The 14897-nt window shown below is 33.3% G+C and overlaps 2 protein-coding genes across 2 annotated transcripts in view; one reads left to right on the forward strand and one right to left on the reverse strand.

Annotated features, from left to right (window-relative positions):
* The window catches only part of LOC132753588 (SID1 transmembrane family member 1-like), a 50703-nt gene that overhangs the window by 2359 nt on the left and 33447 nt on the right, over positions 1-14897 (forward strand). The window contains exons 3-8 of the mRNA XM_060744072.1: positions 10824-10907; positions 11607-11766; positions 11971-12064; positions 13112-13167; positions 13941-14000; positions 14671-14882. Of these exons, the coding sequence (XP_060600055.1) occupies positions 10824-10907; positions 11607-11766; positions 11971-12064; positions 13112-13167; positions 13941-14000; positions 14671-14882 (666 nt within the window). The remainder of the gene's footprint in view (positions 1-10823; positions 10908-11606; positions 11767-11970; positions 12065-13111; positions 13168-13940; positions 14001-14670; positions 14883-14897) is intronic.
* Positions 502-2591, reverse strand: LOC132753589 (fibrinogen-like protein 1). The gene has a single exon (XM_060744073.1). It carries the CDS (start codon positions 2120-2122, stop codon positions 842-844), a length of 1281 nt encoding a protein of 426 aa, XP_060600056.1. The 5' UTR covers positions 2123-2591; the 3' UTR covers positions 502-841.

Here is a 14897-nt window from a genome sequence, read left to right on the forward strand (position 1 = left end):
GAAAACATCATATATTTTCCTCTTCTCAAAATATTACATTTATACCAGCAAAATAAATAAAGAAACAAATTCCAGACATTAGTATCTTTCAAAAGGAAGTTTTAAAACAGATAAAAATAGAAAGACCTGTTGCATTACAAAATGATACATTAGTTTGAAAATTGCTGGATAAATCTAATCGTTGGGTTGATATCTACAAAAATACATGCAGAGAGAATTGGTACCAAACAGTTTTTTTTCACACTTTTTGCCCCTTTTCTTGTGTAATTATCTATATAAATGAACCTCTTAACTTTATAAAATATCTTATATCTTCAAAAATACCTGACTTAAACATCATAAGTATATTTATTATTGATAACCTACTTATCAATTTAAATGCTATAGTTATCTTGTTTGTATTGTATTCTTTTCATGTTTGTTTTCTTTTTATTGAAATATTAAGGGGCCTTAAACTTGGTTAAAAAAAAACAACAAATATATATATATTCTAAAATCACATTTTGCCTGCCTTATTATTACTTTGTAAGAAATTTAAGATAACTCATATAGATAGCGTAACATTCTGTGGGATCTTCACAAGATTTGAAGAATTGGAATCAATACATATACATGTATACATGTATGTTTGAGGCACTATTTAATGTCAGGTAACATTTGCAACCAACAACGTAACTATGAAATGTTAGTCAACCTGACAGTGATTCCACTATGCATGTGTGCAGTCTTTTTTCTTGATAAGCTATCACAAGAAATATTTCTTTAAAGTTTACATAACAAAATACTACAAACGTATTATTTGATAAACTTTATAACTGTGATAATATCTCAGTAGATCATCTTAACGGAATTTCATTTCTACTTTTTTCAAACTGTAGTATTTTTTCTTCCAATCCCACCAGTTAATTCCAGTATAATGCATTTTGCCAGGCTGGTTATAATACTGTCCATTTAGATTGGAATAGTGGCAACTGTTATACCACCATGCACCATGATTACTTTTTGCACAATTCATTGTCCTGGATGTATCATGGTCTCTATCATACGTTGAGAACATCGCTCCATTATGACGTCTAAGAGAATCTCCAGCAGTTCCACTGTATCCACTCACCTCCAGTCTGTAATTGTCTTCTTCCGGATATACCTTAAACTTACTATACTTGGCATATGCACTGTTTCCCTCAAAATCTTCCATGTCTATTCTCAGTTCATGTCCGCCATCTGATGTCAGTAGACTCAAATGTTCATTGCCGAGCCAGAACTCACCATTCAGGTCACCAAAGCCGTTTTTATAATCAGTCCAGTTTCGATAAAAATCTGTTTTACCATTAAGTCTTCTTTGAAATACTACCCAGCCCCCACCGTCTGTAGTTTGGTCACAGTAGATTTCCAAACCTTTTTGAAAATTGTAAATTTTACTTTTCTTCTGATTAATTTTTCTTAACAAATCACAGGGGGAACTCGAGAATGAGTAACCACTGTGCATTAATAAAACAGTAACAAGAGTTTCAATGTTTTCAATTTGTTTAGTGTTTAGTTGTACCTGGTCAGCCATACTTTCTAGCGCTTTAATTTCAGGTGTGTTTATAATGTCTTTGTGCACATTTTGGACCTTTTCAAAGCTGGTTAATAAATGATCAGTGTTATTAACAGCAACTTCACAATAATCTTTAACATCTTTGTTTAGGGATATCAAATTGTTTTCAATCTTTGGAATTTCCCGTCGTAATCTTTTAATCTCAGTTTTTTCTTCTGTGAAGGCTGACCTAAGTCTAGTGAAATCCTCTTTCAATGTATCCACTGTTTCAAAATCAGTGTCGCCAGCTTTTGATGCAGCTGAAGGAATGGGCTGTTGTTTTCCAATAGTAGCATTTAACACTTTATCTATGTCATCTAGTCGTCCTGTAATTTCAGCAATATCCTCGTCTCTAAACGTAAACTCGGTATTAAGTCTAGTTTCTAAATGTTTGACCCTTAACTTTAGACGATCAAATTCGTTTGCTGAACTCGTCAAAGCAAATACACTGAAGAGAATGACTGTTACTTTACCGAACAACTGCATATTTATATGTAAATATTTGTTGTAAAACTTTCTTGAAGCTGGTACAAAATATTTGCCCATATCAGTTTAGAATAATTTGAAAACAACTTGAAACAATCCGATTCCTTTATTCATAAGAACAAAATTTTATCCCATTCGTTCACTATTCTTTCAGTTTATGATGATAAATTTTCTCTCGATCGAAAGAATGTATTGTTTATACATTAATTTAAAATAACTACTTAAATGCTCTTATTCTTAAGAGGTTGTGAACTGTTCTCTTGCCTGTCAAAAGAAACAAATACAAGATGCATTGAAACGAAATGGCACCAGTTATTTTTTCCTCAAGTGTTTTAAGGAGAGATACTTGATACATTGTACCATTACATCATTAAATCTAATCATAATAATGTCAAGTATACATACAATTAGTAATTTTCCCAAACAAGTTTCACATGATGTTTTGAATGTAATATAAAATTTATTTCCGGTACAATAATAGGACAAAAGTATTCAAATGCACGTGCCAGAATGTACATTATTTGAAAGCTGCCTCCTGATAAATAAATAAAGGGTCTTTCCTCAGTTTATATATTATTATAAATTATTTCATTTTTCTTCTTTATTTCAACATATTAGATGTAGCAATATATGGCTGACTGCGATTGGTTTTCTTTTTTGAAGACTTTATATAGAATAGTAAAAAAGAGTTTAAAACAAATGATTTTATATACATGTATTAGAATGAATGACAAGAACGTCAAAGTAGTCAAGCAGAATGATTAAACTGAATTTGTAGGATCTATTGCATAATACTTATTTTGACTGCATATATAGAGGTTGCGAGTTAGCTCAGTCGGTTAGACCACTGGATGTCACTTCCGAGGTCCCAAGTTCAATCCTGAGTAACACCCTTGGGATTTTTCAGAGACACTTTCAGTGTTTCCCACCTAACCAGAGGTGTACTGGTAAGAAGCCCAGGTAATCCTCGCATGTATCAGTGCTATTCACTGGGCATGTAAAAGAATCAAAGGGTCTTTTCAATAAGAGCTAGGGACTGGTTCCCAGATTCCCTTGTATCTCATAGCTTTCTCTCTGAAGTGACAAGTCTAGAGTCATGTCTACCAAATCTGCGTAAGAAGCTCAGCTTAGCATTCTTGATGATGTTCTGGCCTGAGTACTACATTACATTACATAACATAACATTACATTACATTACATTACATAACTTTACATTACATTACATATTTAACTATTTACTTGGGTTTAGCTAAATTAATCTCGCCTTGTAGCATAAGTGTATACATGGGACAGGATTAACTTGAGGACGAAAGATCTATTCCTTTACAGGCCAATTTACTCTTATTTTTCCACCAAACTTACATTGTAAATCAAAGCACAGAAGGCGCTGAATTTGTTTGGGTCTCAGAATGTAAGAAAGGTGCAGGTTGTGAGATTATATGTATAGTGCCACCAATGCTTTCCAGCGTTTTAATTGTAGTAAATTGGCTATAAGACTAATTGCAACACTGATATTCAATCCAATGTTTATTTGACTTTAACAATTTGAAAAAAAATGAGTTACCTTTACTGGGATTTGAACTCCAGACCTCTCGCTTTCTAAGCGAGCCCGAAAACCCTTCAGCCACGGTGAATTTATATGTGAACGGGCTGAAGAAAACCATATTATTCTAAATTAGGGCTTGTAACGACTTTAACTGTTGTTTAACACAGATGTAAATAATCCTGGAGCTTACTATAAGCATTTATATTTATAAAGAATCAAAGGGCTGCAAGTTCTGTGGTATTTTCTGATCTTTGCAATCTAAATCGTACTGTATATCTGTATGCATTTTCCTGTATAGGTTTATTTTTATGTAATTTAATTCATTTTGCAAGGCACCAGAGTTTGATACATACGGAATTCTGCATAACTAGAGTTGCATCAAAAAATCATTTATGTTCATTTTTTACGACAGCCACACTTTATCCTTGCATATCATGGCTACTTCCTTAACAAAAACACTTAAAAAAAGAATTTAACAAAAAAAAAGTTTCCTCGACTGGGATTCGAACTCGAGACCTCTCACTCACTACGCCAGCGCGTTACCACTGTACCACGGAGAAGTTATACACAGAAAGTCTGAATAATATCAAGTCATTCTAAATTTAGAACTTCCATTGCATTTCGGGTTTGTAATCCTTATTAATTTCGAGGTATTTTGTTCAGGGTAAACCTGTTGTTTAAAATTGAAGTAAATATTTTAGCGAAAATCCTCTCCCCCAAACAGTCCGACATGTAGAATCTATATATCCCACTTCTCGGTTTATGTAGTATTCGGTAATAAATAGTATTTTCATTGATAAAATCATATTCATCCGCGTAATTTGTGATTGTGCATTTATTGACAATTCTATAAGCCAACGCTATTGTTTAACTTTAAATGCGTTGTAATTTGTTGGATACTTGTAACAAAATAAAATATTTCTTTCTTTTAAATCGCTAGTTTTAAGCTGTTTTGAGAACTACTTGTTGTTAGGTTTGTTGTAAACTTCTGTGTCAGAGATTGAATGTCCGCTTCGTATTTAGTTATTTTCGATCAGAAAATACAATAAAACAATATTAGAAATCTTCGACCATTCGGGAATTACTTTGCTTGAAAATTGATGCGCCTGTCTTTGACCATCTTTACGCAGTGATCTCCCCTGAATTTTTCGGCTTTAGTGTACATACAAAAGGGAAGTAACCGCTTCAAAAAAGTGGACTACTTTCGGCATTTGCAATTAACAACATTAGACTCTGAAATTTCGCTACCATTATTTGTTTGGTCTGACGACCCAAACAAATAAAAATGGCCAAAAATACCTTAAATTCAGAATTTGTTTTTAAAGCTACATGCCTCCAGATGAGTCAAAATATCTCAATAAAAACAAACTTGAGAAAAAATGTACTAGGTTTTACATGTAGGAATAGTAAAAGGATACAAAATTCAAGTAATATTTTATATTTTATGTGCGATTAATGACTGATTTTTTGTGTCGCCTCTACGGAGTAGTGGCGACATATAGGGATCACTTCTCCGTCATCTGTCTGTCCCTCTGTCCGTCTGTCTGTCCGTCTGCACTCACAGGAGAGTAATTATGTGGCTAGAGGGACAATAGGTAACTGTTTTTATGCTCCCCGAAAAATTTCGGGGGAGCATATAGTCGTTGGGTCGTCCGTCCGTCCGTACGTCCCAAATTCGTGTCCGGTCCATAACTTTGTTATTTGAAGTCTTATTTTAAAACTATTTCACAGAAATGATCACCATATTGAGACGACGTGTCGCGCGCAACATTTGGCTTGCTATCTTGAAGGTCAAGGTCACAGCATGACCTTGCAGCAAAATCGTGTCCGGTCCATAACTTAATTATTTGAAGTCGGATTTTAAAAATATTTCACAGAAATGATCACCATATAAAAACGACGTGTCGTGCGCAACATTTGGGTCGCTACCTTGAAGGTCAAGGTCACAGCATGACCTTGCATCAAAATCGTGTCCAGCCCATACCTTTGTTATTTGAAGTTGGATTTTAAAACTTTTTCACAGAAATGATCACCATATTGAGACGACGTGTCATGCGCAACATTTGGGCCACTTCCTTGAAGGTCAAGGTCACAGCATGACCTTGCAGTAAAATTGTGTCCGGCCCATAACTTCGTTTTTTTAAAGTCCGATTTTAAAAATATTTCACAGAAATGATCATCATATTGAGATGACGTGTCATACACAACATTTAGGTCGCTACCTTGAAGGTCAAGGTCACAGCATGACCTTGCAGCAAATTTGTGTCCAGCCCATAACTTTGTTATTTGAAGTCAGATTTTAAAACTATTTCACAGAAATGATCACCGTATTGAGATGACCTGTCATGCGCAACATTTGGGTTGCTACCTTGAAGGTCAAGGTCACAGCATGACCTTGCAGCAAATTTGTGTCCGGCACATAACTTCATTATTTGAAGTCGGATTTTACAACTATTTCACAGAAATGATCACCATAATGAGACAATGTGTCACGCGCAACATTTGGTCGCCACCTTGAAGGTCAAGGTCACAGCATGACCTTGCAGCAAAATCGTGTCTGGCCCATAACTTCATTACTTGAAGTCGGATTTAACAACCATTTCACTGAGATGATCACCATATTGAGACGACGTGTCGTATGCAATATTTGGGTTGCTACCTTTAAGGTCAAGGTCACAGCATGACCTTGCAGCAGAATCATGTCCGGCCCATAACTTTGTTATTTGAAGTTGGATTTTACAACTATTTCACAAAAATGATCACCATAATTATTGAGACAATGTGTCGTGCACATTTGGGTTATTTTTGCACTTTGAACTTTTTCTGTGATATAACTCTGACACTGCAAGAGGTATACCTTCCTGTGTCCAAAACCTATTCAGGGAGCATCACCCGGTTCAACCAGCTCTTGTTTCTCTTTGATGTCATTCATTCCGTAATGCTTTTATGTGGCTATTTTCTTTTGTGTGGCTAAAAAGAACAATAGAGAGAACAAAAGAGTAGCCACATAATTACTGTCCTGTGAAAACGCCTGTCCGTCCGTCCATTACAAAACTTGTCCGGACTACTCCTCATATACTATTGGTGCAATTTCATCCAAACTTTACAGGAATGATCAGTACCAAGTCTAGTTGTGCATATTGTCAGCATTTTCCGGTTCAATGATTTTTGTCAGAGTTATGGCCCTTTAATAATTTTTAATTTTAAAGTTTGTCTGGACTACTTTTCTTATACAACTAATGCAATTTCAATGAAACTTTACAGGATTGATCTGTAGGTCAAGTCCTTGCGCATATTGCAAGGGTTTTCCAGTTGAATGATTTTTGGCCGAGTTATGGCCTTTTGATAAAAAGGTGTTTTTTCTGTGTGTTGCCAGATACACTAAAGCTTGTCCGTACTACTCCTCATAAACTACTGGTGCAATTTCATCCAAACTTCACAGGAATGATCAGTACCAAGTCTAGTTGTGCATATTATCAGCATTTTCCGGTTCAATGATTTTTGTCAGAGTTATGGCCCTTTAATAATTTTTGATTTTAAAGTTTGTCCGGACTTCTTCTCTTATACCACTAAAGCAATTTCAATGAAACTTTACAGGATTAATCTGTAGCTCAAGTCCTTGCGCATATTGCACGGTTTTCCGGTTGAATGATTTTTGGCCGAGTTATGGCCCTTTGATAAAAAGGTGTTTTTTTCTGTGTGTTGCCAGATACGCAAAAGCTTGTCTGTACTACTCCTGCAATTTTATCCAAACTTTACAGGAATGATCAGTACCAAGTGTAGTTGTGCACTGTTCGTCTGTCTGTCCGTCTGTCACAAACTTTGTCCCAACATGAAATTGGCCATCATGAGGCGACACATGTGATTACTGATCGCTCTTGTCAATATTTACAACTATATTTCTATTGCGTTACTAACGCAGTAAGGGCTATTCATGTATATTTTGACCACTTTTTGGTAATTAACATGGGTTGTAAGCGCCATTGATAATGTGTGTATTGCTTTTATTTGGTTATTTCACAATATTATACATTCAAATATATTTTCAAAAATTTCATGAAAATTAGTATGAATCTTGAGGCGTGCTGCTTTAAGATCTTAATTTTCTATGAGAAAAATATGCCTGACATGTAAAAGTAACCTGGTTATAAAGGGATTGCCGACTAACATGTCTTCAAACAAGATAGCCCCTCATTTCAATGAAATTTACTGATGATCACAGAACTCGCATACACTTCATAAAAATCTAATTATGCAAGTGAAAAATCCATGTCCTCCCTAGAAAACAATGTTTTCTGTAAATGTTAAATATGATTTGTGATCAGTTTCAGTTATACATTATTATATATATTTTTCAATTGTTTTTGCAGAAAAGATCATATTGTTGTTTACAATTGTTATTCATTGTTTAAACTGCCTTTGTGATGAAGTTTGATAAATGAAATTTAGATATTACAACTCTCTGTGTGATAATGTATTTAGATATTACAACTTTCTGTGTGATAAAGTATTTAGATATTATAACTCTCTGTGTGATAATGTATTTAGATATTTCAACTCTCTGTGTGATAAAGTATTTAGATATTACAACTTTCTGTGTGATAATGTATTTAGATATTACAACTCTCTGTGTGATAATGTATTTAGATATTACAACTCTCTGTGTGATAATGTATTTAGATATTACAACTCTCTGTGTGATAATGTATTTAGATATTACAACTCTCTGTGTGATAATGTATTTAGATATTACAACTCTCTGTGTGATAATGTATTTAGATATTACAACTCTCTGTGTGATAATGTATTTAGATATTACAACTTTCTGTGTGATAATGTATTTAGATATTACAACTCTCTGTGTGATAATGTATTAAGATATGCAAAATGATGGACATATAATGTTTTATTTCTGAATAAAGTATAAATTATTGTTACTGTGCTGCTATGATAATGTGACAGTGACGTAGAATTTATTTTAGAGAAAAAAATACAATCCGAACCAGTCTTGCATTGATATTTAACTAGAAAATTAACTGACAACCTTACCTACTGTGTTACGCTGACAGTTGATCAATTTGTCAATATTTTAATTATATAGCAAGCCTGCCTGCCTAAAGATAATAAACACAATATGATAACTGTTTTTTACACCATAATAGTGGACTTGACCACCGCATCTCGAAATAATTATCCTAAAGGGACAGTTTATAATCCAGTTAAAAAAACAACTTAATTTGTGTGTTGTCAGGGCTGAAATGACCTCTTAAATTACTGTTGTTCTTTCTGGTCATTCCACTTTTTAATTGGTCTTTTGTAATATTCCCCTTTCATGACCATATTATAATTATTCACAGGTTATTAGCCTGGGGTATATTTTAGTAATTCCAGGGATCTTCAATAGTAAATGAAAGCTTATTTTTTACTGCATGTATATAAAATATGTACCTTCAGTTTTGTAGAAAAAAAAGAAGTTTTTTTTCATAAAATCTAATTAAAATTTTGACAAAATTATATCAAAAGGTCAATAATAAGATATCATATTTCATTTAATTATTTCTGTAAATAGCAAAAAACTGCTGATTGAAATAGATACCCAGTCTTGTAAGAAATTTGACTTATATCAACCTGATATATATAAACTGCTGATTGAAATAGATACCCAGTTTTGTAAGACATTTGGCTTATATCAATCTGTAAATATAGTATTTCATTTTATTTCAATGTTAAAAAAGAAAAAATGAAATAGGGGGAAATTATATATTCATAAGTGAGTAAATAAGTAGTTTGATATGCTTCATAGACAAATTTCCATGAGTGAATAATTATTTCTTTGATTCACTGATATCTGTCATGAGTGAAAATAGCATTTTGTTTTGTTTCAATGATACACTGGAATGAGTACCATAATAACAGATATTTATTAATTATGTTTCAATGATGAAATGCCATGAGTGATAATTACTATTTCATTTTATTCCCGGGTTTCAGCAATATAATCTAAAGCTGCACACAAGTCCTCTACAGTTAAGATGAGTCAACCAATTTTCAAAATTTCAATCTGACACAATGAAACAAAAAAGATAAAAAAAATAGAACAGTAGAGATAATGTATGAATATTTATAAATCATTTGATGAGTTGCAATTTTTATGTAGACACATGTTTATTTGTTGCAATCAGTTATCAAGGTCAGTTTGAGTATTGTTAATATAGACAGGAAGTAAGAAATGAAGTGTTCATTGTTAAATTGTCACGTAATTATACATATATACAGGATCTAACATAAGCTGTCATTTTACACTGACCCCCCCCCCCCCCCCAAATAAAAAAAAAAGTTTGAAGAGACAAAATCATTGTGTTACAGGCAATATTTAAGTGATTTCACCAGACGTTGACTTAATTGTATTGTCAAGTGAACTACAATCAAAGAGTAAACAGCACTTACAATCTATGAAAATTACCAAATAATTTGCAAAAAATAGCACTTACTGCATTAGTCATACATTAGAAATAAGTGCTGCAAAGCCAGTAATTAATTGCATATATCATTAATTTTTACACATTAGTTTGAATTGAAAATTGCATTTTGGTGAGACTCTTGAGTCATTTTTCACACTTAAAAGAATTATTCTGGAAGAACTAAAAGTTTGCACACAAGTTTATTGGTTCAGACATACATCAAATAGTACATAAGTATTGAAAAAATATTTCCAGGCCAATCATATCAAAAGTCCTATGTTGAGTTCCTTTAAAATCACTTCATGTGCATTATTGATTTTTTTTATCAATAATAATTACAGAAATATTTTAAATTTCAATTTTTTTTTATGAATTATAGCATAAATCTTGAAACTGGCTTTAAAAAAACAACAACAAAAGACAACTTTGATCATTATCATGTTATGGTGGTATAATGACAAAATGAGCCGCATCACGACAAAACCAAAATAGTGCGTTTGCGACCAGCATGGCTCCAGACCAGCTTGCACATCCGCGCAGTCTGATCAGGATCCATGCTGTTCGCTATCAGTTTCTGTACTTGTAAAAGTGTTGGTAAGCGAACAACATGGATCCTTATCAGACTGAACGGATGCCCAGGCTGGTCTGGATACATGCTGGTCGCAAACGCATTATGTAGGTTTTGTCATGACGCGGCTCAAATGATTATTATTTTTCCTTTGATTTAACAAGTTAACTATTTTGTCTGTTTCAGTGTCCTATATTTGACCTTGACACAGATGTGGAGTATCAGGGCAAGTACCAGACCATGACAACACAGGGAGCAATTTCCATCGAGGTCTCAAAGTTTTCTTTAATTTTTATTAATGAATATGAGTTGCAATTGCTACCAACGTTTTTAGTTTCAACATTATTAGGAAAAACGTTTGTAGCTTATTTAAGCCTCTTTTATGGTGGCTGATTTTCCAAAATGCGAAAAACACAAATCGATGACTTCAGGTATTCGCATTTTCACATTTTGAGGCGAAGAAGCGAAAATATGACATGGCATTAATCAACCACATACTCTTTTGAGTTTGCTTCCTGGAACTAACCAGTTCTCTGATATCATATGAGAATATGGTTGGTACTGGATTTGAGCTCATACCTACAATACAATGTATTTAATGTCATATTTTGATAAATGAACATCAGAAAATTAACAATGAACTCTTTCAAAATGAAATTAGGACAGGTCTTTTATATCAAAATGAGCAGGGATTAAATGAATGGATTAAATGAATGAGTTGAATGAATTTATTGTGATAATTAGTTTATTGATAACATTTTTATATGGGTTTGTATACTGTATTTGAAGATTTTATGTCTCGAATCTTTTTTGCTCGAATAATTGGTCAGGAGAAGGCTTTTGCTAGTAGAGAATATTAAATTTCTATTACTGAACAGAAAAAATGGGTTTGTTATTGAATTTTGATAATAAATAAAAATCAATTTAGGTTGATTGAAATCATGATTATATAAATTTTGTTTACTGTAGAAATCCGAGCATCCAAGCGGGTCATTTTTTGTTGTTGTTGTTGTCAAACCGAGTGACACTGAATGTACAGATGGCGTTACACCGGTTGCTATTCAGCCGCCAAGTGGTGCCTTTATCCGGCAAAAAAATGTCTCAATTCACATTGAAAAAACTATACCAAGTAAGTCATTATTTATACAACCTTTTCAACCCAGATTTCTGTTCATAAATATGAAATTATTGCTATATTTACATGAAAATTCAATAGGCCACAATTTTTACAAGTATGATTTTAAGTCTGATGATAATTAAAAGTAATTAGTTTGGAGACAAAATAGTATTTTGAAAAAATGATAAATTAAGATTTGTAACTTTTGTATTTTAGAATCTCAGTATTATAAAGCTACCCTGGCTGCAGCTGGTTTCTTCATAGCATTTTATGTGGTGGCTCTAATTATAGGAATATGTTACCATGGCTGGTAAGATTGTTATTGTTTACAAGACATTGTTAGTTAGTTAAGTTCAGCTTTGGCTTAGTTTAACTTAGGCTTGGCTTAGCTTATTCATAATTTAGCTTAGCTTAGGCTTAGTTCATCTTAGATAAGTTTAGCTTAGCTAAGGCTTAGGTTAGCCTAATTTAGGTTTGGTTTGGCTTGGCTTATTATAGTCATATTTTAGCTTAGACTTAGGTTTAGTTCAGCTTAGGTTAGTTTAGCTTAGTGAAGCTTAGCTAGGACTTAGGCTTAGTTCATCTTAGATCAGCTTAGCTTAGGCTTAGTTTAGCTTTGCTAAGTTAAGCTTAGCTTAGGCTTAGTTAATTTAAGATTAGTTTAGCTTAGCTAAGGCTAGCTTAACTAAGGTTTGGCTATGGCTTGACTTAGCTTGCTCATAGTTAAGCTCAGCTCAGGCTTAGTTAAGCTTTAATAGCTTAGCTTTAAAGTTAAAACTTAGTTCAGTTTAGTTTATAAGTTGGACAGTAGGTGTGCTTGTTTGTTTCTTCTTTGATTGTTTTGGTTAAGCACTGCTAGTATTTAACAGTTGTTTAAGTCATAGAGTTCAGTAACTTATCAAACATTCTTGTATTCTGTGAGAGAATGTAACAATTTTCTGCAAATAAATGCTTTCCCACCAATAAGATCTGTGGTAATGTGTAGTGTGGGGAAAGTTAAGTGTATATTTTAATCTTAATTGTCATAGATAAACATTTTTTTATAGAAATAGTGAGAATATTGTCAGTTGTACAGTTGAGATTTTTCTAAATGATATTAAATTGCAAGCTAATAAAAAATGAATGTTAGCAGATACTGTCTGAGTTGAAGAATTTTTCTAAATATTGGAGATGAGATCTTGACAAAAGAATGCTAAGCAGTACAAGAAATGAAAACATACAGATCTCTGATCCTTCTACAAAATATGTGTCCTAGAAAATAAAATTCAGTGCTACGTAAAAAGAAAAACTTACTTTCTTTCAAGACCTTATATAGTCTATAGATTTAGATGAATTATTCATCATTCTTGTATTTCAGTAAGGACAATTGGGGCATAATAGAAATAGCTACATTTGAAAACTCAATGAAACAAGGTTTGCGATAAATTTTCTGTGTTTTTAGTCACATTTTAGTCACATTGGCACTGTTAAGGTCACACAATTGACAACTTTTAAGCTTTACTGTAGGACCTTAGTTGTTCCTTCATGCATTATATCAATTACAAGTTACTGCCAGAGTAAAACCACTAATCTTTCCTAAACTGTTTTTATAACTTTTTTGGGGGCATCCATGGCCGAGTGGTTAAGGTCATTGACTTCAAACCACTTGCCCCTCACTGCTGTGGGTTCAAATCCCGACAGGAACTTTGGATTCTTTCATGTGAGGAAGCTATCCAGCTAGCTTACGGAACTTCGGTGGTTTTACTCAGGTGCCCGTTTGTGCCTGAAATAATGCACGGAAGGACACCTGAGATCTTCCTCCACTAGTAAAGCTGGAACGTTGCCAAATGACCTATACTGTGTCGGTGTGATGTAAAACCCAAAATAAACAAACAAACAAAATAACTTCTTCACAATTAGGAATCATGTAAAGTGGTGTGAAATAAGTAACCGGACCAAAAGTTTTGTATTGGTGAGCAATTAATATCTGCCAACCAGGCATTAAATGAATGACTACCACATGGTTTAAGACTGTTAAAGCCTGGCTGTTAATGCTTGGAATGCCACACCACAGCGACTACTTTTAGAATGGTAAATAAATGAAGGAATGATGTTATATTTATAGTTTGAAGTGCACTGTGATTCTTATAGTTGCCATGGTGTTTATGTATTTTAGATGTTTTTATCTGATCATTTCTTTCTTTTAGAAGAGTTACATGAGCCAATAGCTGACACAAGTGGTCAATATCACACTTGCGGAACCCAAGGTGATGGTTCTTTAAATCTTTGTTTATCTGTGATTTATTTCACTGCATTTTACTCATTTACTGAAAACTACAAAAGGTCATGATACTACTGGTTATATCACTTATTTGATTATTTGAAGTATAGGGAGAGCAGGTATTGGCATCTGTGTCACACCTCGTTTAAGTTTTGCATGCAAGTTGGTATCTCCAAACTACTAAAAGGAATTGTTTGAAACTTCACACACTTATTTAAAAGAGCATAATAGGAGGTTCCTAGCCAAAGCAAATATTTTGACAGAATTACAGCTGTTTTATGAACTTGGAAAAATTCTACATTATCCGGGCTCTCTCTGTTACTATCAAGCACTTATTATAGTCAAGCATACTGTCCTACTGACAACTCTTGTTTATGGAGTTATCTCCCATTATTAAGAAAACATTATTTTTTAGTATGTTAATATGTTGTTTAGCCTCTACAAATAGGAAACAGTTAATGAATGTACAGATCAGAAGGAACATGAAGTCAATTACTGTGGTTAGTTGTATAATGTCCAACTTAAAGCACCTGTAATTGTACATGTTTTGCACAAATTCTTACAGACTCCCGCAAAAATATTTTTTTTGCAATTTTATATAAAGTAGCTATATATTGAATTGGCAGTTTACTTATTACAAGAATTTGAACTTTTAGATGGAGATAATCAACGTTTGGTTAATGAAACAGTTAGACATGAAGGTGGAGCCCAAAGTTATGGTGCTATTTCAAACCCCACCTCTAACCCAGCCTCTATTCCAGCAGCTGACCAATCACACAAGAGAGCTGAAGATCTTGAGTCAATCAGTTCTGAAGATTATGACTTCGTTAAAGATGCTGATCATGATAAAAATATATTCAGAACAAAGGTATCAACTTTTCAT

The sequence above is a fragment of the Ruditapes philippinarum genome, unplaced genomic scaffold (assembly GCF_026571515.1).
Source record: "Ruditapes philippinarum isolate M1 unplaced genomic scaffold, ASM2657151v2 ctg7457_1_1_1_1, whole genome shotgun sequence".
In the NCBI taxonomy this organism is placed as follows: domain Eukaryota; kingdom Metazoa; phylum Mollusca; class Bivalvia; order Venerida; family Veneridae; genus Ruditapes; species Ruditapes philippinarum.